The sequence below is a fragment of the Thunnus maccoyii genome, chromosome 20 (assembly GCF_910596095.1).
Source record: "Thunnus maccoyii chromosome 20, fThuMac1.1, whole genome shotgun sequence".
NCBI lineage: Eukaryota > Metazoa > Chordata > Actinopteri > Scombriformes > Scombridae > Thunnus > Thunnus maccoyii.
This window is the reverse complement of record NC_056552.1, coordinates 6,882,033-6,905,757: the sequence shown is the minus strand read 5'-3', so window position 1 is coordinate 6,905,757 and position 23,725 is coordinate 6,882,033. Positions and strand designations below refer to the sequence as shown.

At 39.7% G+C, this 23,725-nt stretch overlaps 1 protein-coding gene and 1 long non-coding RNA gene across 25 annotated transcripts in view; one reads left to right on the top strand and one right to left on the bottom strand.

The window, feature by feature from the left end:
* Nucleotides 1–23,725, top strand: part of LOC121887276 (ankyrin-3-like) — a 163,207-nt gene that overhangs the window by 92,344 nt on the left and 47,138 nt on the right. For 11 of the 24 annotated variants that reach the window (XM_042398003.1, XM_042397984.1, XM_042397980.1 and 8 more), the window contains exons 6-24: nt 1,411–1,596; nt 2,221–2,244; nt 4,093–4,191; nt 5,307–5,405; nt 5,767–5,865; nt 6,034–6,231; nt 7,636–7,734; nt 8,944–9,042; nt 9,888–9,986; nt 10,527–10,724; nt 12,480–12,578; nt 12,831–12,929; nt 14,687–14,884; nt 15,267–15,365; nt 16,117–16,215; nt 17,099–17,197; nt 17,424–17,519; nt 18,442–18,514; nt 19,076–19,135. In XM_042398003.1, the coding sequence (XP_042253937.1) occupies nt 1,411–1,596; nt 2,221–2,244; nt 4,093–4,191; nt 5,307–5,405; nt 5,767–5,865; nt 6,034–6,231; nt 7,636–7,734; nt 8,944–9,042; nt 9,888–9,986; nt 10,527–10,724; nt 12,480–12,578; nt 12,831–12,929; nt 14,687–14,884; nt 15,267–15,365; nt 16,117–16,215; nt 17,099–17,197; nt 17,424–17,519; nt 18,442–18,514; nt 19,076–19,135 (2,122 nt within the window). The remainder of the gene's footprint in view (nt 1–1,410; nt 1,597–2,220; nt 2,245–4,092; nt 4,192–5,306; nt 5,406–5,766; nt 5,866–6,033; nt 6,232–7,635; nt 7,735–8,943; nt 9,043–9,887; nt 9,987–10,526; nt 10,725–12,479; nt 12,579–12,830; nt 12,930–14,686; nt 14,885–15,266; nt 15,366–16,116; nt 16,216–17,098; nt 17,198–17,423; nt 17,520–18,441; nt 18,515–19,075; nt 19,136–23,725) is intronic. The other 13 variants (XM_042397981.1, XM_042397990.1, XM_042397986.1 and 10 more) reach the window with 6 other exon arrangements.
* Nucleotides 6,180–23,126, bottom strand: LOC121887279. Its single transcript, XR_006092952.1, has 3 exons — nt 22,852–23,126; nt 9,261–9,291; nt 6,180–6,265 (listed from the first exon to the last, which is right to left on the bottom strand). It is a non-coding gene; the product is annotated as an uncharacterized LOC121887279 (long non-coding RNA).

Sequence of the window (23,725 nt, the reverse complement as noted above, 5' to 3'; positions counted from 1 at the left end):
CAAGATGCCAGCACGCTATTATTTTTTAAAATCTCATTTTACCCCGTATTGAAAATCGATGCTGAATGCTGGGCTGTGGGAGAGACAGAAACGCTGCAGAACCGCATATGAGAAAGGAATACTAGCATTACTCAGGAGGCACGGCACCACCGCTGACCCTGTGTGTTTCCTCTGCTTAATAGGAAGACATCAAAGGAAGCTGTCTGATTTATATAACGTAGCTTTACACAGGAAGGCCACGACTGCAGTGAGGGTTATCAACCCCTTCACAAGGACTTTGATTTTGTTTTTCTCTGGTCGACACTTTAAAGAGCACCAGTAGCTAAAAAGAACAACTATGAGAGATCTTTTGTCCCCACTGCAGACAATCGTTTGTAGGAAATCAGGTGAATTTGGACAGATGTGTAATGTACGTGTGTGTGTAGTCATCTCGTTCTCTTTGGATGATAATGGCTGTATGGACGGCAGGTGATAGTAAACTAAATATCTTTGGGTTGTGGACTGTTGGTCGGGACAAAACAAGACATTTGAGGACGTCATCTTGGGCTTTGCGAAACAGTGATCGACATTTTTCGCCATTTTCTGACAGTTTATGGACCAAACAACACATTAATTAATCAAGGAAATAATCAACAGATTAATAGATAAGAAATATGTTATGTTAGCATGCTGACCAAAACATCACCGTGCCGACACACAGTTTCACAGAGCTGCTAGCATGGCTATAGACTGTTGTTAATGTACTTTAATGCTATTAGTTGTATCTGAGGTGAGACTGGAAACAAATTTTGACCCCTAGTTGAACAATAAATTTGTATTCTTTTCTATTCTTTATAGTGGAACTCATAGTATACATAATGCTTTATTTTTACTTAGACTTACCCAAAATACAATTTGCAGTCTAAGTATCTGTAGAATAAATATATAGAGCCTAATGCTGCTGTTAAACAGTAAATGTTTAAATTGAGACAACAAGAGAAGATTAAAAAACAATCAAAGCATTCATTAAAACAGTAACACAGTAACATAAATAACAGTTTATTTATTCACACACACCTGCATATGTTGTGTATAACAACGCTACTTCTAACTATAAAGCATTACATGACGGTGAAATATCATTTTTAGGTAGAATTTTAAACATTTTGACATTCATCCTGTTTTATTTATAACTGGTATAACTTGTATCTTCTCTGTGGAATCACAATTTGCTATATAAAGAAAGAAAAAATGATTATGTGAGAACATTTTCAATCAACATTTTGTTCGTTAGAAATCCAACTTCTTGTTTGCTTATTTATCCGTGGATATCAGTTGGCAGCTTGCAGCAAGTATCCATGTAGCACATCCGTCCCATTAACAGCTCCAGTAATACCAGTGACGTCCATTGTTGTTTCTGCTGGTCCACAGGACGGTTTCACTCCTCTGGCCGTGGCGTTGCAGCAGGGCCATGACCAAGTGGTTTCCCTCCTACTGGAAAATGACACCAAGGGGAAGGTGCGCCTCCCAGCGCTGCACATCGCCGCGCGGAAAGATGACACCAAGGCCGCCGCCCTCCTCCTGCAAAACGACCACAACGCTGATGTGGAGTCCAAGGTAAACTCTCTGTACGATAGGCAGGACTTTCAGTTCCCTTCATGACCCGCTGCCAGAGAGGAAGTGATTTAGTTTAGTTTTGTGCTGTTTGGACACTGTAAACATGTTCTGTCATGTGTTAGTTATTCTGAACTTCATGGTGCTTTTTGTTGGTTCCTAAAAAGCATTTAAGTCCCAAAGCATGTTTTTTTGTGGGATAAAAAATGTGTTAAATGTATTTTTTTTAATTCAACAAGTCTTTTGTGTGTCACATCCTTGTTCAGCACGAGAATTTTGTTTTTTGTTGATTGAAAAATAATCTGTGTTTACCACAAAGTGTAGAACAAACAACAGACTATAAGGGAGCGTCGCACTATCCAGTTGTGTGCACCTCTGTGTGGTCGCCTTTTAGTTCTTTTCATTAACTCTGGCCACATTCTCATAAACCCATCCTACAGCTTGGTGCAACCATGGTGTTGTTGTTGTTGTTGTTGTTGTAGTTGTTGTTGTGGTGCACTAACCACCCCATTCTCTCCTCCTCCTCCTCCTCCTCCTCCTCCTCCTCCTCCTCCTCCACCTCCTCCCTCTATTCGTTCCCTTTTTTTTTTTACCCTACTGCTTCCCCCTTTACCTTTTCCTTTCTAGATGATGGTGAATAGAACAACAGAGGTATACCTTCACTTCTCCACTTCTCTCCTCTCCTCTCCTCTCCTCTCCTCTCCTCTCTTCTCCTGTCATCGTCCACTCATGGTCACACCATTGCAAAGCCAAAGCCTTCTTGTCTGTTAGCATGAACGCTAAATGCTGGCATGACTGCTTTTGCTGCTGAGCGCACCTCGTCTGCGTGCCTGTTTTTAAGACTGCATCACATTTTGACTTTGCTTTGTATGTGCAGTGGCTTGCAGGAAAAAAAAAAACAGTAAAATTTCAGTTACCACAGTTAAACCTAAACCCTTTTTTCATCAAAGGCAGACTTAGATCTTTTTAAGAAGTTATTGTAATGTATGCACAATGAGTTAATCATATTCTGTGGAATCGCTGCTAAAGCAAAAAAAGCCTCATTTCCATTCCAAGTGGACTGAATTTTCAATTTTTTGGGGGGGTGATTCTTTTACATGAAAAAGGTTGTAGTGACTCCTCACTGCAGTTGCTGTTGTCTGAGTGTATAAAAAAATACTGTACACAAATATTTAGTGTGCATATATTATAGATCTTTGTGCATATATATAGATATAGTTGTTGCTTTCTGATAGCGCTGCAATGTGTTTAACCTGGAATTTGTCTTTTAAATACCTCTTTCATGTCTGTACAGTAGATATGAAGCTACAGCAAGCAGCCGGTTACTTTAGCTTACCGTTTTTTTTATCCTTACCCCCCTAACTTCTCTTTCTCCGTCCACAGTAGCTCCTCGCTGTAATGCGATCCAATCATATTTGTGACATCTGTCAACAAGAAAAAGTGGTTTTGTTCCTTGCACTGCTTGAGTGATTGTTTGGGATGTGCATAATCTTGAATTTATTTATTTATTTCGATGCTATATTTGGCTAATGGCTAAATTAACTTACATTAGATTTTGCTGTGCATGTGACCATCTTTTTTGTCAAAGAAGAACTCATCCGGATGTCAATGAGAGAAAAAAAACTAGAGAGCTGACGTGACGGTTTATTGATTTTATTTAAATGGATTTTTAACAAACATGAACGTGAAATTGTGCTGACTCTCGCTGGAGATAATGCTAATTACTGTCACTTTACCCACAGAGCAGTTGCATCTGCTTTGATGCTGGATTACATAATCAATAGCATGTTGAATTTTCTTGCTTGTTGCTTTGGGAAAGTAAAAAAAAAAAACTGAATAAATGCATTATTTATGTTTTGAATTAATGCATTTTCAGAATACCGTCACTTGCCAGATTCAAGTCATACACAGAGCGTATTATATACTTAAGTAATTACTTAAGGTCTTTGAACTGATGATTCCTGCTAAGTTGCCTTTTTTTAGAGCTAGAATTTCCCACTAAAATCTAGTTTGCTTTTAACTATTGCAGATGCATGCTCACCTGCATGTGTTTTTCCTGTCAGATGAAAGCATACAGTATCACCAAGGAGTTAAAGTTAAACAGCTGTCATTGGTCTCACATTTGCATGGGTTTCATTTGACAGGAGCTAAAGTGCTTGTACGTCGTGTTTTCATCCAATCCGGATCACTCAAGTCGCGGTGCACTGTCTTGCCCTGACTCTTACACAAGAAAAGTAGAAATATAGTTTCTATTTTGAAAAGGAAAATGAAGCACTCATTTTATTTTGTCACTTTTTCAAAGCATGTATGAATTCTGCTCAGCTCTGGTCCTCTGTGCTCTGTTAGTCTGCTTTTGGCCGACTGCTACGTAATGTCCCATCATGCTTCGCTCATCATGGCTCATTATGAGAAACGTTTAGCTTCTTTTCCTCTCTTTTTAATTAATTCTATCCCTCTATCTGCCTGTCTGCCTGTCTGTCTGTCTGTCGCCCCTCTCAGAGCGGTTTCACTCCTCTCCATATCGCGGCGCACTACGGCAATATCAACGTAGCAACACTCCTGCTTAACAGAGGGGCAGCTGTGGACTTCAAGGCCAGGGTAGGCACTTTGCTTCAAAGATGGCACACACACACACACACATACATGCATATGCACACGCAGACCTTTTGAAGTGAGTGAGTGTTTGCAGCAGTAGAAGAGGGCGGGGCAGTATGCAGGAATTTGTGTGTGCGTGTGTGCAAGAGTGTGCAGGAATCTAATAATGACACGTGTAATTCTGCAGCTGTCCTTGTCACTCTGCCTGAAGAAACATACGCATGTTGTCTGCATGTTATGTGATCCTAGAGATTGTAAAGATGGACTCTGGAGTGTGTGGGAGTTGGAGGCTAGATGTGTGAATCTGTGTTTCAAGTAATTCATGTCAATCAGTACTTTACTAAACTAAAATGTGATTCAATTTAATATATAAGAGTTTGAATTTCCTGGTATTTGGTCCCTGCAGTGCTGTAGTGTAGATCCACTGTAGTTGGAGACAAAATGAGAGTAAAAAACAACTTTTTAACATGTACTGTGCTAAATTGTGTAGGAATTAGTTTTAGTGGCCTTATTTTAAAGACATACTGGTAAAAAACACTTAAAAGCCGTCTGTCATCGTGAAAATGTTCGTATATAATCATATAACAGTTAGTAGACCAAATAAAACACCTGAAATATACAGCTTCACATTGCATAGTGTCCTATTCAAACTCTTATTAAGTCTTACAGACATCTGGTAAACACAGACACTCACTTCTTTCTCTGGAAAGACGAAGAGAAAACCAAGAAAGCAAGAAAACGGTCAAACCGGATTGTTGCATCTGAAATGGTCATATTCCTCTAGAGGGGGATATTTAGCCATTTTCCTTCTGCAATGTCAGAGAGAGTCCCTTTTCTCTAGTAGAGTAAGCAAATTTCAGGCAAGTCATATGCATTAAAATCTTGCAGGCATGGACAAGCTCTCTGACACGTGTGCTGCAGCTTCATTTTTGGTTGAAATGTGTTCCCTGACTGTACGATTGTAGCCCGTTGTATGGACAACGTCATGTTTTATCAGCAACAAACAGAGTTGAAATGTTCTGTTATTTTCCTGTCAACTACAATAAGTTTGTACAATCCTGAGTCATCTTGTCACTTTGCCCGGCGCTGACAAAATGATGCTTTTCTTTTCTCACCAGAATGACATAACACCACTTCACGTAGCATCCAAACGTGGGAACAGCAACATGGTGCGACTGCTTCTGGAGAGAGGGGCCAAGATAGATGCACGGACCAAGGTACACACACACACACACACACACACACACACACACACACACACACACACGTTATCTGGGCCCAAAATAATGAAACCTTTTTGACTTATGTTGGTGTTTAATGGGGTAAATACTCTTAGTTTCCTATGCAGGCTCATACACTAACCACACACATCATATCATCATCTCCCACCATGTATTTTTTAGTTAATACAAACAGGACTAAAAGACTAAAAGAGTCTTGCAGTGCAGTGTCTTTACCCCCGCTGTGAGGGCTTCAGTGCTTTACTCAAGGACGCTGTCAGTGATGGTATGAAGTTCAAAGATGAACGTCAGCCTCGAGCCAGCTAGTTTACCGACAGTATATTGTTTGTTTTCACAGGATGGTCTGACTCCTCTCCACTGTGGAGCCAGGAGCGGCCATGAGCAGGTGGTGGAGATGCTGCTGGACAGAGGAGCACCGATACTGTCAAAGACCAAGGTATGCCTCCAAACTGTATGTGTATTTTTATTCTTATCGTTCTTATCTTCTTATCTTTTTTTACTACACAAAATCCCTGGTCCCGGTCTTTCCTGAGAACATGCCAACAAGACACGTCAGTTATCGCAGCCACACTGACAAATCTCTTTCTCCCTCATCCCTTTCCAGAACGGTCTGTCTCCCCTCCACATGGCGACGCAGGGCGACCACCTCAACTGCGTCCAGCTGCTGCTGCACCACGATGTCCCCGTGGATGACGTGACCAACGACTACCTGACAGCGCTGCACGTTGCCGCCCACTGCGGCCACTACAAGGTGGCAAAGGTCATCGTGGATAAAAAGGCCAACCCCAACGCCAAGGCCCTGGTGAGGATGAAGGGATGGAGGGGAGATGTGGGTTCTGCACAAGTTTGAGACAAAAAAAAGACAGAGAGGGGGATGTTTATGTGGCGGAAGGATAGACAGGTATAAAAAAGCTAATATGAAGTCGTGATTAATGATCATCGTGACCGGGGGAGTGAGGGAAACTCGCCCCCTCTTATGACCAATCAGACGGATCCTGTATTTCCCCTAATAAATGTTCTCATCAGTCAGAGAAATGACGAATCACATGCTGGATGTTGTTGACATTTGGCAGAAGTGTTCGACTGGTTTTGAAGGGGTTTTTCTTCCTCTTTTGTACCACACTGATGAATGAAAACACATTTTATAGACTGATGTGTCCCCTCTAAAACTTCTCATTCAACTTTACGTTAATGTGTTTGCATTCAGCTGAGACTTGAGCGATGTTTAAAGCATTACGGAAAGTTACTCGGTCCAACAAAGATTGCTGTTGCAAATTTTTATGGAAAATTGACTCAGGGGCTTAAACATGAGACCAACATGTAAAAATGCCAGCACATTTGTGTAATGAGGTGATGGGCTTTAGAGAGAAAAAGTGATAGAAAAGTATAGTTATTGAAGCTGCAGTGTTGCTCAAGGTTGTGGAAGTGGGATGTTTAAATGTTGCAATTAGGTTATTTCAGATTATTTCATCTCCCAACCGACCAAAAGTTTCTTCCCTCCTTTCCTGTCTTTTTTTTTTGTCTTTCCTTCCTTTGTAACAAAAAGAGAGTTATAATGGGCTTGGATGGGGGGGGGGAAAGGCAGATTACAGGAGAGAGAACATGAAGAAAATGAATGAAGGAAACAGATAAGGAGACAAAAAGAGACTTTATAGCCACAGCCACTGTCTTGGCCTGAGACAGCCATCTCTGTACTGTAATGGGAGAAGTCTGGGTGTGGTTAGAGCGCTGGGACTTTATAGAAAGAGAGAATAAGAAGGGGAAAAAAAAGGACATGGAGAGGAAAATGAAGTCATAGGATTGAGCCAGAAACCCCAAACTTAAGAGAGTAAGAGAGGGAGGGAGGGGGGCAGAGTGTACGTGTTGGCGAGAGGAGAGTGAGTTGTAAAGAAAAGTATCTATTTCAGTGCAGCATACTTTGTTTTTGTTTTGTTTTTGGGTTTTTTTTTTACAGCTTACAGTTAAGTCAATTATTTCCACATATTGCTTGTCTGGTTTGTATTCAGAGGGGTTTGAAAGAAAGAGTGAGAAAGAAGAGGGTGGAAAAAAGGTCCCTCTTTGTACTGTATTTTCCATCTGGCGTTCCAGATTTGTCCTCTGCCGGCTCTGCGAGACCTTCACAGCCACACGCAGAGAGTTTTTGGGACTATTTTTACATTTCAAAATGTGTATATTTTTGTTTTTGTTTTTGTTGTCTGTGTTTTAGAATGGTTTCACTCCCCTGCACATTGCCTGTAAGAAAAACAGAGTCAAGGTGATGGAGCTACTTCTGAAGCATGGAGCGTCTATACAGGCAGTCACCGAGGTAGGTGTGTGCGTGTTTGTGGGTTTGTCTGTGCTGTATGTGTGTACATCTCAGGAGCAGTATCGTGTCGTTTGCTGCTTTTTAATCAGTTTGACAGCAATAGTGACCGGAGTATCTTGTTCTTGTAATCTATGAACTTCCTGATGCACCACTAGAGAGAGAGAGAGTCCTGTTTTTTATTGATTTTCTGTCTCTTTACCTTTGTTCTTAATCTGAGTCTGAGACTGACTAGTAATTCATTTTTCACATACAGTAAAACACCCTATTTACTCATTAATTTTCAGCTGCTGCTGTCATATAGTATATACTGTAGGTAGAGTGTATTTAGCTAAAAAGATATTGGGAGAGAAGACTCACATGCACCAAAAGATGTAATGAAGATGTTTCGGTTTGCTCAGTTTACATAAAACAGGAGGATTGTTTGTTAACTCTCTAGTCTTCTTATTGCTCTCTGTTCAGGAATTTTTGGGTGTATAAATAAAACTACATATTATACCAGCTCTGACTCTTCAGAGCAGTTTGCAAACTAGAGGTGCATCTATTCATATTTCTCTTACTGTCAACAAATTGCACGGAAAAGAAACAAAACCAAGAATGTTACCCTGACTGCGGTGCTCAGGCCCGAGCCCATTCATTCCTACTGAAGATAAAAATCTTTAAAAACAGAGCACAAATATGTAGTTTGATTTTCAAGAATAGGCTCAGTCATTTCCCCCTAAAACAGCTTTTAGCAAAAGTCGCTCAAACATGAAGAAAGGGTGCATTTGTTGGAGGCTTTTTTTTTTTTTTTTTCAGCTGCGGATTAATACACTCTTGGTGCTCTAGTGAGTATTTACAGCAGCAGGACGGTTTATGTGGGATTGAGTCAAATAAAAAAAACAAAAAAACTACCGTACAGTGTGTGTGTGTGTTCGTGATAATGAAGAAACATGTCACCCAGTGCGACGGAGTGGGTCATTGATGTGTTTTTATTAGTTGTAGGACTATGTTATAGCGCCATGCTACAGAGGAATAAGCATATGTTGCCAGGGACTTTTACATATTGTTTTATTAGACAGTATAAGGGAAGGAGGGTTTTTAATAGTGGGTTTATATGTTTGTATGGGACTAACAGGACTCTGTAGCAATAAATAAGCTAAAAAAAAAAGGTTGCTATTCAAACATTTACTTATTTTCATCACATCTCGTCTCTTCTGTCTCTCCCTCTAGTCCGGTCTGACTCCCATCCACGTTGCAGCATTTATGGGACATGAAAACATCGTCCACCAGCTAATCAACCACGGGGCTTCATCAAACACGAGTAATGTGGTGAGTTCGAGAAGACGTTTTAGTTTTTTTTTTAACTTTCTTTCTCTCTTTCTGTCTTGTTCTCACTCTGGATTGACGAAATGGAAAAACAGCAGGATAACAAATTTGATGCAGTCGTCTTAACGGCTTATAAGAGGTCAGTTTGTAATAAATGACAGCATGAGAAGCACAACATGAGATGGCATGTTTCTCTATAAACTGATCCCAACATTACATACCTTGTGTTATTGGACCAGGCGGCGGAGAAAACTTCAGGAAGGAGGAGAGAAAAATATATTAATGTTACGGTGTAGGGAATGAATCTCTTACTCTCATCTTGTCCATCAACACTCTTCTACAGGAGCTAGAAACTCTACTACTGGTCCCATTAACTCTTAAATCACATTAAAGGCAAAAGAGGAATAAAGAGAAAGGGAGACAGTTGGGAGAAAGAGCCGAGATGAGTTATGAGCAAACATAGCAAAAACAGAGAGAGGGGGAAGAGAGAGAAAAAGAGGGGGGGGGAGAGTACTGCACAGGCAACTCTTCAACCCCAAGTATTTGGTCGCCCACGCCGTGTCTGTGGCCAGGTTACCGTAGAAACGGAGCATTACGGGACGTCATTATGGTGAGTTGGGTGTGGAAAGCAAGGGGGTCTTTCTCTTTTCTGCCTCTCTGTTCTTTCAGCACATCTTAAAAGAAAAGGGACTTTCTGGAACATCAAAAAACGTATTGATTTTTCATTTGTGTGACTGTGTTGATAAGAGAGAAAGAGAGAAAGAGAGAGAGAAAGAGAAGAATTTGGAGGAAAAAAATTTGGACTAACTTTTCTGTGTGTGTGTGATTTGTGTTTGTGTGTTGTCCAGAGAGGGGAGACGGCGCTCCACATGGCAGCGAGGGCAGGACAGTCAAATGTGGTCCGGTATCTGGTCCAGAATGGAGCACTAGTGGATGCCAAGGCCAAGGTAGACTCTGTGTGTGTGTGTGTGTGTGTGCGTGCGTGCCTGTGCGTGCAATTCACAATAAACATTTGACTTTACATAAAAACCATCCTTATCACTTTAGATTAACACATTGAACCCATCCAGTGTGTTTGTTTGTGTGGTTATGTCTTTGCTAGAGTTTAATTACTGAATTACATGTAGATACACTTATATTTAGATTTTTTGCCCATATTTGACAAACATCAGAATTTTCCTTTTCACCTAAAACTGGCCCTTTAACTGGCATTTTCACAATATTATACAAGCAAAGCCTTTTATGTTAGCAAAATGTCACTCACAGTTGTGTAAATAAGCTAAAAGGATGAAATATTAGATAGAAATCTTGTCTAAAATGGTCATAAATGAGGAAATTTGCATAGGTTTTAGTACAAAATGATGAAAATGAGCACAGAAACTTCCTGAAATGTCTTTTTTTTTTCTTTCTTATGCTAATAGCTGTTCGTAACCTTTTGTTTTCTTGGTATCAATTGAAAAAATGTTTGTTTGATTCGTCGACCCCAGGACGACCAGACTCCGCTGCATATCTCAAGCCGTCTCGGTAAACAAGACATTGTCCACCAGCTGCTGGCAAACGGCGCGTACCCAGATGCCACGACCAGCTCTGGATACACACCTTTACACCTGGCTGCCAGAGAGGGACACAGAGATGTGGCTTCAGCACTGCTGGACAAAGGAGCTAGTCTGGGCATTACTACCAAGGTAAATAACACACACACACACACACACACACACACACATCTGATATACGGAGACAGATACTTCTCAGACACTGGTTGTTTTGTCAGCTGAACATTTATAACACTTGTTCACCAGTAGATACTTACAGAAGACAATAACCAGTAACTGGAATTCTTCCGTTTCTCCACTCATATGCGTCAGTAACCATCCATCAAAGTTGTTTCTTATGGCAGTAGGCTGTTTTACCTAAGATCCAGGAAGCAGTGATGACGGCGCTAATTCTACTGTGTAGTGACTAAGTGTGTTTATTAGTGTGTTTATTGTATGGTGTCCAAACGAATAGGTAGTTTACAGTAGTAGATCTGCTTACATTTTGCATAGTAGATGTGTTACTGCTAGACTGTCGCGGCACCTCGGTGAACTTCACGATTGAGGAACACCAGTTACAGTTGACAGTCTGCCAGTGGGTGAGCTGGGTCAAAAGAAGTTCTCTAGAGTCTGTTCCTGGAGTTTTTTTTTTTTTTTTTTTTTGTGCATTACTCATTTCAAAACATCAATTTAAACTGCAACAGAGCGTTTTATGGCCGCATATTGGACACATGGAGGAAAGTCCCTAAACTCTAAATACAGTCAAACAGAGGAGATGTTTCCAGGTAATTTTCAGCCGTGACTGGATTTGGCAAACCAAAGGGAGGAACGGGCTCCGCTCGTTGCCCTTGTATTAAATCTCTTTAAGTCCTTTTTAGGGTTTTAACAACCAGGAGCTATTAAATCCACATATAAGTAGGGTAAACTTACACATTTTTGTTTGCATTTTTGTTTTTATCAGTTAAGCTGTGTACATGTTTGTGTCGCTACGCAAAAAATCTTAAGGATGAACTATTATACACACACAGGCATCTTTATAGTTGGTGGTGTGATTTTTACTGCCACATGATATTAAATGAGCAGAAGAACAAAAACTCTCAGTCACTACATATTCCCAAGTCTAGTGTCTAGTTAGAGGCGACTGCTTTTCAAGAGGCCAAGAGGGGTGGGGTGTGTGTGTGTGGGGGGGGGGGGGGGGGGGGGGGGGGGGGTGTTAGCTTTGATGTTGTTACTATTCATATTGATCCCCCACAGAGGGCTGTAAACATTAATGTTCAGTTAAAGGGTGGATGAAACAGAAAAGTGGGAAATCGTTCAATAACTTCAGTTTGGCTCAGTATAAAAAAAGTTGCATATTCGTCCACTATCTATGGATGATATATATATGGATACATACTGTAGATATTCAGGGACTCAGAACCAGGGAACCAGTCTGGTTTCTGTCAAGTCCTATGACTATTACTAACCTCTCTGTTAGCTTACATACACAACACACATGCACGTCTAATACACGTGTGCAAACACACAGAGTCGGGTCTACGTAGACAGAGTTGGTTTTGAAGTAGGGTCAAGGATCTGTGTTGCCTCATAGCTGAAGAATCTGATGTAACACACACACAACACACATCCAATCTCATTCCCTCCACACCCTGGGCCCTTATTGTTTCTCATCATTTTTAAGCACCAAGCAATCAATTCCCCATGTTGTCATGACACAATCCCGCAAATAAATCAGATATATGTGATTAAACACATATGGTATAGAGAAGAAGTCGTAGTGAGAAGTGAGAGCTAGCGTTCAAAACCTGTCTGCTAAATAGTAACTAACCTACTAGCAGTTGAATTAGTAGCAGTTTTTTTTAACAATCATAGTGCAAATCAGAGTTTGTTTCTGTTGTGTCTATCCAGAAGGGCTTCACTCCTTTGCACGTAGCAGCAAAGTACGGGAAGATCGAGGTAGCCAACCTGCTGCTGCAGAAGAACGCTCAGCCTGATGCTGCTGGGAAGGTAACACACATTTAAGCAATGTTGTTTGCCTGAGAGCGACAAAAACAGAGCACTTTTTGAACACAGTACTCATTCTTATATGCACTCTCACGTGAGCACAGTATCAAAATTATCTGTCTTTGTGTTTAGTCTGTTGCTACGGCCAAAGCTTTCACAGTATATTATCTCTTTATCACGTCTGCTCCTACAGCTCTGTATGTATGTCACCTTCTAACAATGCTCGTGTCCATGTGTGTGTGTATATACGCTCAGAGTGGACTAACTCCACTGCATGTGGCAGCGCACTATGATAACCAGAAGGTGGCGCTACTCTTGCTCAACCAGGGAGCTTCACCGCATGCTGCTGCGAAGGTAAGAGTCTGTCGTAGTGAACGTGTTGTAGGAGGTTAAATCGAATGTTCCTTAATGCATTAATGCACCAAAACCTCTCTCTCTCTCTCTCTCGCTTTGGCTCTGGGTGAAAGCAGGCTGACCTAGTTTCAGTCACCCACATGCGCTGTGTTGTATAGCGAAGTGGCTCTTCTACCCTGAAAGCATCTATCCAGAAAGAGCTGCTACTGAAATCAACAAAGCCTAAATAACTTTTACTTCCTGATGTAATATTCAATAACAAGATGTAAGAATTTTAGTTGATCTCTTTAAGAAAAATGTGTTTAGGTGCTGGACATGAAACTATAAAACTGTGAGTCTTTAAAGATATCTCTATCAACCAAAAGAAAAGAATTAGGCTGGAAAATATAAATCTGAAATTAATAATTTTCTAACACTTTCACGATATTGCAACTTTATACTAAGTTACAAAATAAATAAACTGTATTAAACTGTTATGTATGTGTAAAACAAAAACTTTTTACGACTTATTTTGTTACTTTTTAACTACAGTTTTCTTGGAATAATTAATTTAAAGGAATAGTTTGATGTTTTAGGAAATATTTGCATTTTTTCTTTATTGCCAAGCATTAGGTGAGAAGATTGATACCACAAGACTGCAAACTAAAATAAGCCAGTAGCCTGTTAGCTTAGCTTAGCTTAGCTTAGCTTAGCATAAAGACTGGAAGCAGGGGGAAACACCTACCAGCACCTCTAAAGCTCACTAATTAATATATCATAGCTTGTTTGTTTAAGCTGTACAAACTGAAGAATAACAACGACAAGTCCAGGTTTCAAGCAGGTTTGTGTGCTGGACTTTTTGTTGTACAGTAACTTCCTGAAGTCTCCGCTGGTTGCCTGGCAACCTCACAGAGACAACAAGACTTTGAGAAGTTACTACTCCCCGCCAAGAAATAGTTCGGCACATAGCCCTCCATAAAACTGCAACTTGTTGTTTTCCTTCTCATCTAACCTTTGACAAGAAATGAAAGCAAATAAATGTATGTCGCAAAATGTGTAACTATTCATTTAAACAACAGAAAAACAATACAATGCAGAATAGCAATGCAATACAATTCCACTGAAAGTTGATAGACTGTAATACTACATCAGTCAGTCCTTAAAAGAGAGTTGCCATTTTTTTCTTTCTTACTGTCTTTTTAGTGGCACACAAGTGACATTCATTTGTTAAAAATTTAAGGCTGCAACGATTAGTCAATCGGCAGAAAATTATTATTTGATAATCGATTCATCGTTTTGAGTCATTTCTGAGAAAAAATGCCAACATTATCTTGTTCCGGCCTCTTAAATGTGAATGTTTTCAGGTTTCTTTAGTCTTCTATGACAGTAAACCTTGTTGTGGACTGTTGGGACAAAACAATACATTTGCATTTTGGGCTTTGAGAGACATTGATTGACGCTTATCACCATCTTCTGACATTTTTTAAGGCCAAATGACTAATCGATAAATCTTTAAAATAATTGACAGATTAATCAATAATGAAAATAATCATTGCAGCTCTATAAAAAATCCCTTCTCTCAATTGAACCATCATGTCCTGGGGTTATAATTTGATTCAAAGCCAAGTCCTTCTTATTACATGTGATACTGTTATTAACTGAGAAGTGTTATTTTGTTGAAATTTACATTCAGAATATGATTTGTCTATTTTGTCTTGGCTGTATTTTGATGGCTGTGTCAAACAAAGAACCAATCCCCTCTGTTTCTCTGCTACCAGAATGGTTACACACCGCTCCACATCGCAGCTAAGAAGAATCAGATGGAGATAACCACCACGTTACTGGAGTACAGCGCCTCCACCAACACAGTAACACGCCAGGGAATCACTCCTCTGCACCTCGCAGCGCAGGAAGGCAACGTGGACATAGTGACACTGCTGCTGGCACGAGATGCTCCTGTTAACATGGGCAATAAGGTACATTTGCCATCTCTACAGACGTCTATATAAGTGTTCATACATGTGTTTAATGGCCAGGGCCTTAATTTTACTTCCAAATATTTGTGTCTTTTTGCAAGACTCTCGGTTATTTTGCCATTTATTTCTTTTGGCATTCAGTTTGCAATGTTTTCTGTCTCTCAAGATTTATCACCGTAATACACACACCTGTCATCTTCTGCTTAGCAAGTATTATTTATCTCCCTCTTAGTTGTATCATATTATATTCAGTAGCTTTGTATCCCTCCGTCTCTCTGTCTGTGTATTTGACTCTTATCTGTGTGTTTAACTGTCTGTCTGTCTGTATGTTTAACTGTCTCTCTGTCTGTATGTTTAACTGTCTCTCTGTCTGTATCCTCAGTCTGGTCTGACTCCGCTCCACCTGGCTGCTCAGGAGGACAAAGTCAACGTTGCTGAGGTCTTAGTCAACCATGGAGCCACTATAGACCCCGAGACCAAGGTAAATGTCTCTTTCTCTTATGGTTTATAGAATATGACAAATCTTGTGAAGTGATTACAGTTTAAGTTACTTAAGTTGCTCCCAAAATAATTGCCAAATCCTCACTACTTCCAATTTCATAAATGTGAGATTTTGATGATTATTAATATCTTTTATATCTTTATATATTTAATATCTTTGGATTTTGCACTGTTCAAACACAGTATGCAATTTGAAGATGTCGCCTCAGGCTATGCCACTGTTTTGTAACATTTTATTGACTCTAGTTAAGATAAATATAAATCAGTCACAAGGTCACAAGGCAGACTTCTTCACTTACTCTGTCACTTTATGCTGCTATGAACGTGAGACTTTTACTATAGAAAGCACATATTAACCTGTACAGTCAGTATATATCTTTATTACTATATATTTGTTTAATTTTTTGTATATAACTGCTTTTAAAAATTCTTAACATGACCCTTTCCAGAGACTGTTTTTGTCGTCCTTTTTGATTTACTAAAACAGCAATGCAAAGAGAGTAGTGTAACCTGTTGCTCTGTGAATATGACAATAAAGTATTTGAATCTTGAATCTTCTCAGGCCTTGCAGAGATCACAGTTATCCTCTCCTGCTCCTTGTATTGTATTATTGTTTTATAAAACAATATTTATGCTACACATTTTATAGACAAAGAAGAGCCAGTACTATCACTAACGATGGGATGATCATCTCTTTGCTGATCGTATTTTGTGACTTTCTGTGTCCTCAGTTGGGTTATACTCCTCTCCACGTGGCCTGTCACTATGGCAACGTGAAGATGGTCAACTTCCTGCTGAAAAACCAGGCAAAGGTCAACGCTAAAACCAAGGTAACCATTTCGTGTGTTTTTTTTTCTGATATCAGATATTTTCTGACACTGTATGTTAAGAGTAGCGGAACAGATGGACCCAAATGCAGAGACTGCAGGCTGAGCGAGGCTGAAGAAACGTCTTCATTAAAGGCTCATGCATGCAAAACAAGGCTGGCGGGTCAAAAGAACTGAAACTGAAACAGGACGCAGCACAAAAAGAGCAGACTGAACAAACTGGACTAAGCAGAACAGACTGAACAGTGCAGAACAGACTGAACAGTACATAACAAAGGATCCGACAAAGACTGAACAGAAAACCAGGACTTAAAAGTAACTGAACTAACGAGGAGATGAGGTGCAGGTGGGGAGATGGGAGGAGAAGCTCAGGAGAGGGGAGTGAGGTGATGAAGCAAGAGAACAGACAGGGAGCTGATTGGCCGGGGGAAACACAGGGAGCAGGGCAAGGCTAACGAGGTTGATAGAGGACAGGTGTGTAGATGGGTGATAGGTGGGAAAATCAGAACAGGAACACAGGAAGGAAAACACAGCAGAAAACACAGCAGAAAACACAAAACCTCTTAATAACAAACCAGCATACATCAACCTGTCCAATAATATACATGAATATAAACTTAAGTACAGAACACTATAAGCTAAATAATCATGCAAGACAGTCCTTAAAACATACAACCCAAATCATATGAGCAAAACCATGTGACCAAAAGGACTGGACAACACAAGTGTAACACAGGAAACCAAAAGAACAACACAAAGAGTCCAAAAACCATTAGTCTATGACACTGAATGTGCCTGTCTGCGGGTGTAGTATGAATATAATGTGTGTTTTTTTGTGTGTGTTTTATAACTCCAACCCTTGCCTCTTTCTCTCCATCCTCTACAGAACGGTTACACACCTCTCCACCAGGCTGCACAGCAGGGACACACACACATCATCAACTTGCTGCTTCATCATGGAGCATCACCCAACGAACTCACCACCGTTAGTACACACTCACACTCCAGACGTTTAAAACGTGACTCTGGTTTATGACCTGTGTAGCTTATAATCTGTTCTCTTTCTACCAAAAGTACCAATTATATCAGACACTCTAATAAATACACTCTAAATACTCTTGAAGAAGATAGAAGAGCAATAGTTTTGATTTCCTGATGCTGTTACGTGTATCAAAAAAATGACTTTTTATTTTGTAAAATTTTTCATCCAGAATGGGAACAGTGCTCTGTCTATCGCCAGGAGGCTCGGCTACATCTCCGTCGTTGACACACTCAAGGTGGTCACAGAGGAGACTCTGACCACTAAGGTGCGTACGCGTGTGTTTAAACATACATGTTGGCCTTGTTGACTGCAATGTTTAGTTTACAGAATCGTTTTGTATTAGCATAGATGTTCATCCTTTTATTAATCAAGACACAGCTGACTTATAGATGTCTAAATTCCTAAATAGTTGCTTCTATGCACATTTTACCGCTAAAGAACAAGGCTTGTATTCAAGACAATGTCATATTTTGGTCAGATGTCTCCATGTTTTCTGATGTGCTCCCATTTTTATTTGCTAATATCTTGATAAATTCAGCATTGTGTTCATTCAACAGCACTTATTCTGTCAGTGCATTAATATACTGATGTCATACTCACCACTCTGCTGCTCTGAGTGTAAGAAACACTGCTCTCACTCACTAATTAATTGCACTTTGCTGTTTTTTCATTCAGACTTAAGCCGCCGTCAATGAAACTCAAGACTTCCTGCAATAATATACAATACATACAATACACTGAAAGCCATCCAGCGACCATGACTCTCCTGTCTGGTGGGCTTATAATGTAAAACATCTGCAGGAAATTGTTGACGTTCATTGGCAGAAGCTTAACAGTGGCTGAAAAAACTGCAAAGTAGAAATATATATATATTTTTGTGTTATTTGTGTTAAAAAGAGAAACTCGGAGTAGCAGATTGGTGAGTATAACATACCTCTGTTGTTGTGCTGATGGAACTGAACATGTTAATTATGCTGAATTAATAATATAACCATTAAAATGTCCTTGTTTTTATACAGCTTTTATGTATTTGCGCTGGCCATTAGCTTGTATTTGAGACTTTTCCGTAATAATTGACTGTTTCTGTGGTGTTAAACACAGAAAAAATTGGACTAGAGGAGTCTGTAGATGACTACATTCAAGTTCACATCAACACTTTTTATTAAGAGCATGTCTCTATTCAACAGACTGTGACGGAGAAGCACAAGATGAATGTTCCAGAGACCATGAACGAGGTGCTGGACATGTCCGACGACGAAGGTAAGGATTCCAGTAACAGCTTTATTGGTGTGTGAATTTGTATTACTTTAATTCCATCTGAGCAGATCTCCCCATGCAACCTGACTGACCTCAGTCACATAATCCTGGAGAGACAGCCAAAATGTATAAAATATCGGGTTGAGTCACATTTGGCAGGTGGTTACAACTCATGGGCTGGAGTAGGACGATATCCCAGCACTGGTCCCTCGGTTGCCAAATTTCCCCCTGGTTGTCAAGGAAACAAAGTTATTTTGTTGTTGCCGGTGCTCTTTTTTTTCACTATTAACTTATTTCATTTTGTTTCATCATTTGACATTTTACTCATGAGGCTCGATTTAAGCATTTATTTTCAAAGGGATATATCCAGCCACTGAAATAGTTTTTTTGTAATAGTATTATTTTCTCATTAGCAAAAAATACATAGTTTTCTTTAAATGTACTGTAACGACACTCCATTTTCAATTCTTTCTTTGATTATGACTTTATTGTGAATATGATTTTTCCATATTTTTTGGTTCTCTTTTTTTTTCTCTAACTCTTTCCTCCATCCCAATCACACAGTCTGTAAAGCCAATGTTCCCGAAATGATCACAGAGGACTATTTATCTGATGTGGAAGAAGGTATTTTTCATCTTTTTTTTTTTTTTTGTTCTTTAAATCATCACCTCTTTTTCTCTTCTTCTTCTTCTTTCTCTGTGTCAGTCTTCTGTTCTTAACATTTCCAGTTTCTTTTTGTTTTTCAGGTAACCCTATATTAATGGTGTCAGCATGTTATGTGTACTTTATTTATTTGAAAGTAGTAAGATAGAGCTTTTAGTAAGGCAAAGTATTGATAATTCTATTATTGCATGTATAAACTGATTGGTTTATGTAAGTTGTCGTTATATGGCAGCATTTTCTTGTGTTCTTTCTTTTCTTTAACTTCTTTTTTTCTTATTTATTTTTCTTAAATCCTTGTCCTGTACACGTGCGATACATCGTACTGTACTTGAGTACTTTCAGCTGCTGCTTCCCTCCTTCAACTCTTTCACACTGTTCTTGTAAAGCCTCCACTGTTTTCATACATCTAAATGCAGGGAATATGCCTTTTCTCCTCGTTGCCATGCCAACTGTCTGCATATGGCGTTGCGGAGTGTGTAACAGATTTCTTTTCACTCTGTGGAGTACGCGCACACACTTGATCCTTTGTCTTCGGAGGCCTGTCAGTGACGCTTCCATTGTAGTTTCGCACATTCGGGCCAAAGCAAACACAGCGTCAGCTGCTTGTGTGAGTGTGTGTCTTTATGTTGTGAATCTCTTTTCTCCTCGTCTCTAGTGTGGCTCAGAAGCTGCTGAACTTGAACTCTGACTGACTGTCCCTAATGAGACTCAGACTGGGGGTGGAAAAACTAGGAATTGATGTGTCGAGATTTTTCAATCAATAGTTTGTTTTTATTTTCGCTCGTTCTGCCTCGCGGTGTTTTTGCTAAACAGTCTGCGGTGATGGTAAAGAATGGAAGGCTTTCATTTTTAGGTAGTCACATGTCCCTCGCTGTCTGCAGTTGGCAGTTTTTATAGCTGCTAAATATCAGCAGTCTGCTGAAATCCACATTTCCTCAACACAATTGAAACAATTCACTTGCCCACAATGGTTTAGTATGTGTGCGGACAGATATCATGAGAATACCAGGTGTGCCATAGTTTCTTCTGGATAGAAACAACTTCTGCTGCTGTCGTTTGTGTTTAATACAATAAATATATGCAATATAATGTGACATCTCCATATAAAATGACCTGTGCAGGAAGTCATAAAGTGCAGGTCTGTACCGTGAATGTGTGAGTGTCTTTGTAGTTGCAGTAAATGGGGGGGAAAGCAGAATAAGAGACATAATGGAAAGATGAGAGTGTGAGTAATGAGATAAGTTGAGGAAGAGAATCAAGAAAGAAATGCAAAACAGATAAAAACAGGAACATTTACTTTATAACCTCATGAGATAAGAATTTTGCATAATTTCAAAAATATTAAGCATATTCCCCAGACTGCATACATCTTAAAATACAAAATAAATGTTGAAGGTGTATTTCTGCTTTGTTTAAACAGAGATTGATGTTGGAAATATCTGCATCAGCTATTCCTGTAAGTCCAAACAAAAAAAAAAAAAAGATCTCACTACAACTAACTCAAATAACCAGTTTGAATCGGTGCAACATAACTGATAGAACTAAACTCTCTGTGTGTGATTTTGTTGCCACTTCTTAAATGTATTTATATTTATGTGCATGAATCTTGAATCTTGAATGTCTGCAGCTACACTGAATTTGTGTGAGTTGTTGTTGATACTGTTGTTGTAGAGCTTTAACAGAGTGTTCTATCTTTAATTTCTGATCTAAAATTGTATTGTGTGTAACTCTAGGCACGCAAATACACACAGTTACACACAGGCTCGCATACCAGCTGCGTAACTGCAATGATTAACATCTCCAATAACACACACACAGTCTATGATCTATATCAGGACGGTCCACAAACCCCGGGTAGTTCTTTGGAAAGTGTTGTGGACTCTCCAAAGAGTTTTTCCAGAGTTGTAAAGTGAATTAATATTTGGTCAACATGGAAATAAAATGCTAATCATGAGAAAACTTAAGTGTTTAAAAGGGCAGTAACATAGTTACGAAAACCTTGGTTTTATTTGCCAGGTTTTCTATTTATCCAATAATCGATCCGTTCCTAAATCAACTGTGTCCGGTGTTGTTTTTAGGAGATCCAAACCCCGTCATGCCTTTTCATCCTTGGCTCTTCATGCCTGTCTTTGGTTTTGGCATTTCATATTCTAAATATAGCACTTGATATTAAAAAAATAGAAGCACCAACGAGGGCAACTTGGTCATTTGTCAAATAGGAACTGATCAGTATACTGTAACTATGACGATCTTACAGTGTTTTTACAGTTGGACTGAAGTCAAACTTAATTAAAAAAATATGAGGTCTTGAAAAGTTGGACTTGACTGCTCTGAGACTTTAGAGTAAAAACATTCAAGTCTCAAGTTTTGATTTGGTGCAATTAACAGAAAAGTAAATCAGGCAGCAGCAGCAGGCCTTGCACACATGTTGCTATACAGTGAGACTATTTAATTCATAGAAGGTTCAGCTATGTAAAAAAAAAAAAAAAGGAGAAATTGAACACAGCTTTGGGCAGAAAATATTTAAATGCTGTGTCATTCTAAAGGTCAGCATTGATATCTGACAAACTTTCAATTTACTTGTGAGAACTTTAGACTGGACTCGCCCTCAAGGACTTGGAACTTGATTGAGTTTTGAAGCCCAACAGCAAATCTTAAAAGTTCACTGTGCGAGATGGATCTAATAATAAAATCTTAATGGCCATCCATGCAGGGATTCAAAGGTTTCAATGGTTTATTTCTTGCAAACACAAGTAATATATGTAGTGAAATGCAATATGGTGTGCTCCTAGATTAGAGTAAAAAATAAGGATCAGAAAAAAGAAATATAAAGGGAAAACTTAAAAAACTATAAATATGCAATGTGCAGGACAATGCAGAAGATTCGCTGAAGACATCAAGATTGTACGATATAAATGTTGAAGGATGTCAGATTGTGTGATGAAAGCCTGATGAATCATAGAGCTACGATGTTAATATAAAAAAGTGTGTATGTAGTGTGTTTACCAGTATATTCTGCATAATTCCAGTCATAATAATAACTACAGTGGCCTTTACTCTGACAGACGGGAAACTTCGCCCACATGAAACCTAAACAGCCCTGTTACATACTGTGAATTATATAGTGTTTGTCCTATAAAGAATAGTTTCAACCAGTAAAGCCAGACTGACCACATCAGGGTCTGACAGTACAAAGACAGGAAGACAGATACTATCGTGTCAACTTGAACTGATGTAGAGTTATGAATTTTTTCAGTCGCTGCTACCTCAAGAAGTGGCAAAAAAACCCACTAATGTGTCATTTAATCTTGTGGTTTTCATGATAGAAAAAGATGGACATGTGAGTTGACACAGGGAAGCAGCTGAATGAGGAAAGACACAGAGATCAAGAGGAAGGCGATGAAGAGGATGATGTTATGGAGCAAAGAATTTGTACCGTTTAGCAGATAAACAGATAAACAAGCAGACAGATCGGCAGAGAGCGAGGAATGCTTTTTGGAAGGGAGAAAAAGAGAAAATGATAGAGACTGACAAGACAGTTAATAAACAAAACCAGTAAACAAACCACAAAACCAAGAAGTTAAGATGAGCAGTGAGAATATATACAGAACCCTATAGATGCTGCATAGGTAGAGTTAGATGTTAGACAACTTAGTCTGAGTCACACACCCACTTACTATTTCTGTCCTGCAGTGAGCTCTAGGTGTCTGTTCTGAAACTCACTCTCTGTCGCACACACACACACACACACACACACAAACTGGATAATCCTAGAGCAGGGTGGGTAGGCGGGAGAAAGCTGATCTGTTTGTGTGAGCACCGGGCTGTGAAAGAGAGAGAGAGAGAGAGAGAGAGAGAGAGAGACAGTATACGCAGGAGAGAGTTTGAGGGAGGTTACAAGTCGGAGAAAGTTAGTTCGGGGTGAAATCCTGCAAACTGGACGGCCGGCTGAATGAAGTGTTTCAAAGCAGGAGGTGAGTTTTGGCTCACTCGGGAGGAGTTTGCTCTCATTCAGAGCTGAAATGAGAAGGGATCCCGGAGAGTAGTTTGGAATGTCGCCAGATGGGGTCTGTAAAGTGTGTGTGAGAGAGAGAGAGAGAGAGAGAGAAAGTTTAGGGGGAGGGGTGCTGTAGCAGCAGGGGATGAGGTGACGGAGGGGTGGGGAGGTGGGGAGGTGGGTTGGGGTTGGGTGGGGGGGGGGGGGTCTCCGGTGCTTTGTGGTTTGCTGGAATGCCTTCCTTTTCTTTCTCTCTCTCCCTCTTCCTTTCTCCGCCTGCGTGCACTTGCTCCCCTCTCCCTTTTTAACTCCTCCTCTCTTCCCCTTTTTTCCTCTTTCAACTCTGCGGTCAGCAGTTCATCAGTAGGTTAGGATCTACAGTAGATCTGAGGGGAGTAACATGCCACTAACTGTTTTCCTGCTAGGCCTGTAACGTATGTTTCAACTCTTTTTTTTTTTTTAAGGCTTGAATGAAGTATTTAATTTGTTTTTGTTTGCTGTGATAATGTGGAGTTTAAATATTCCTGCTGCTGGAAATATTGTCTTTTATATGA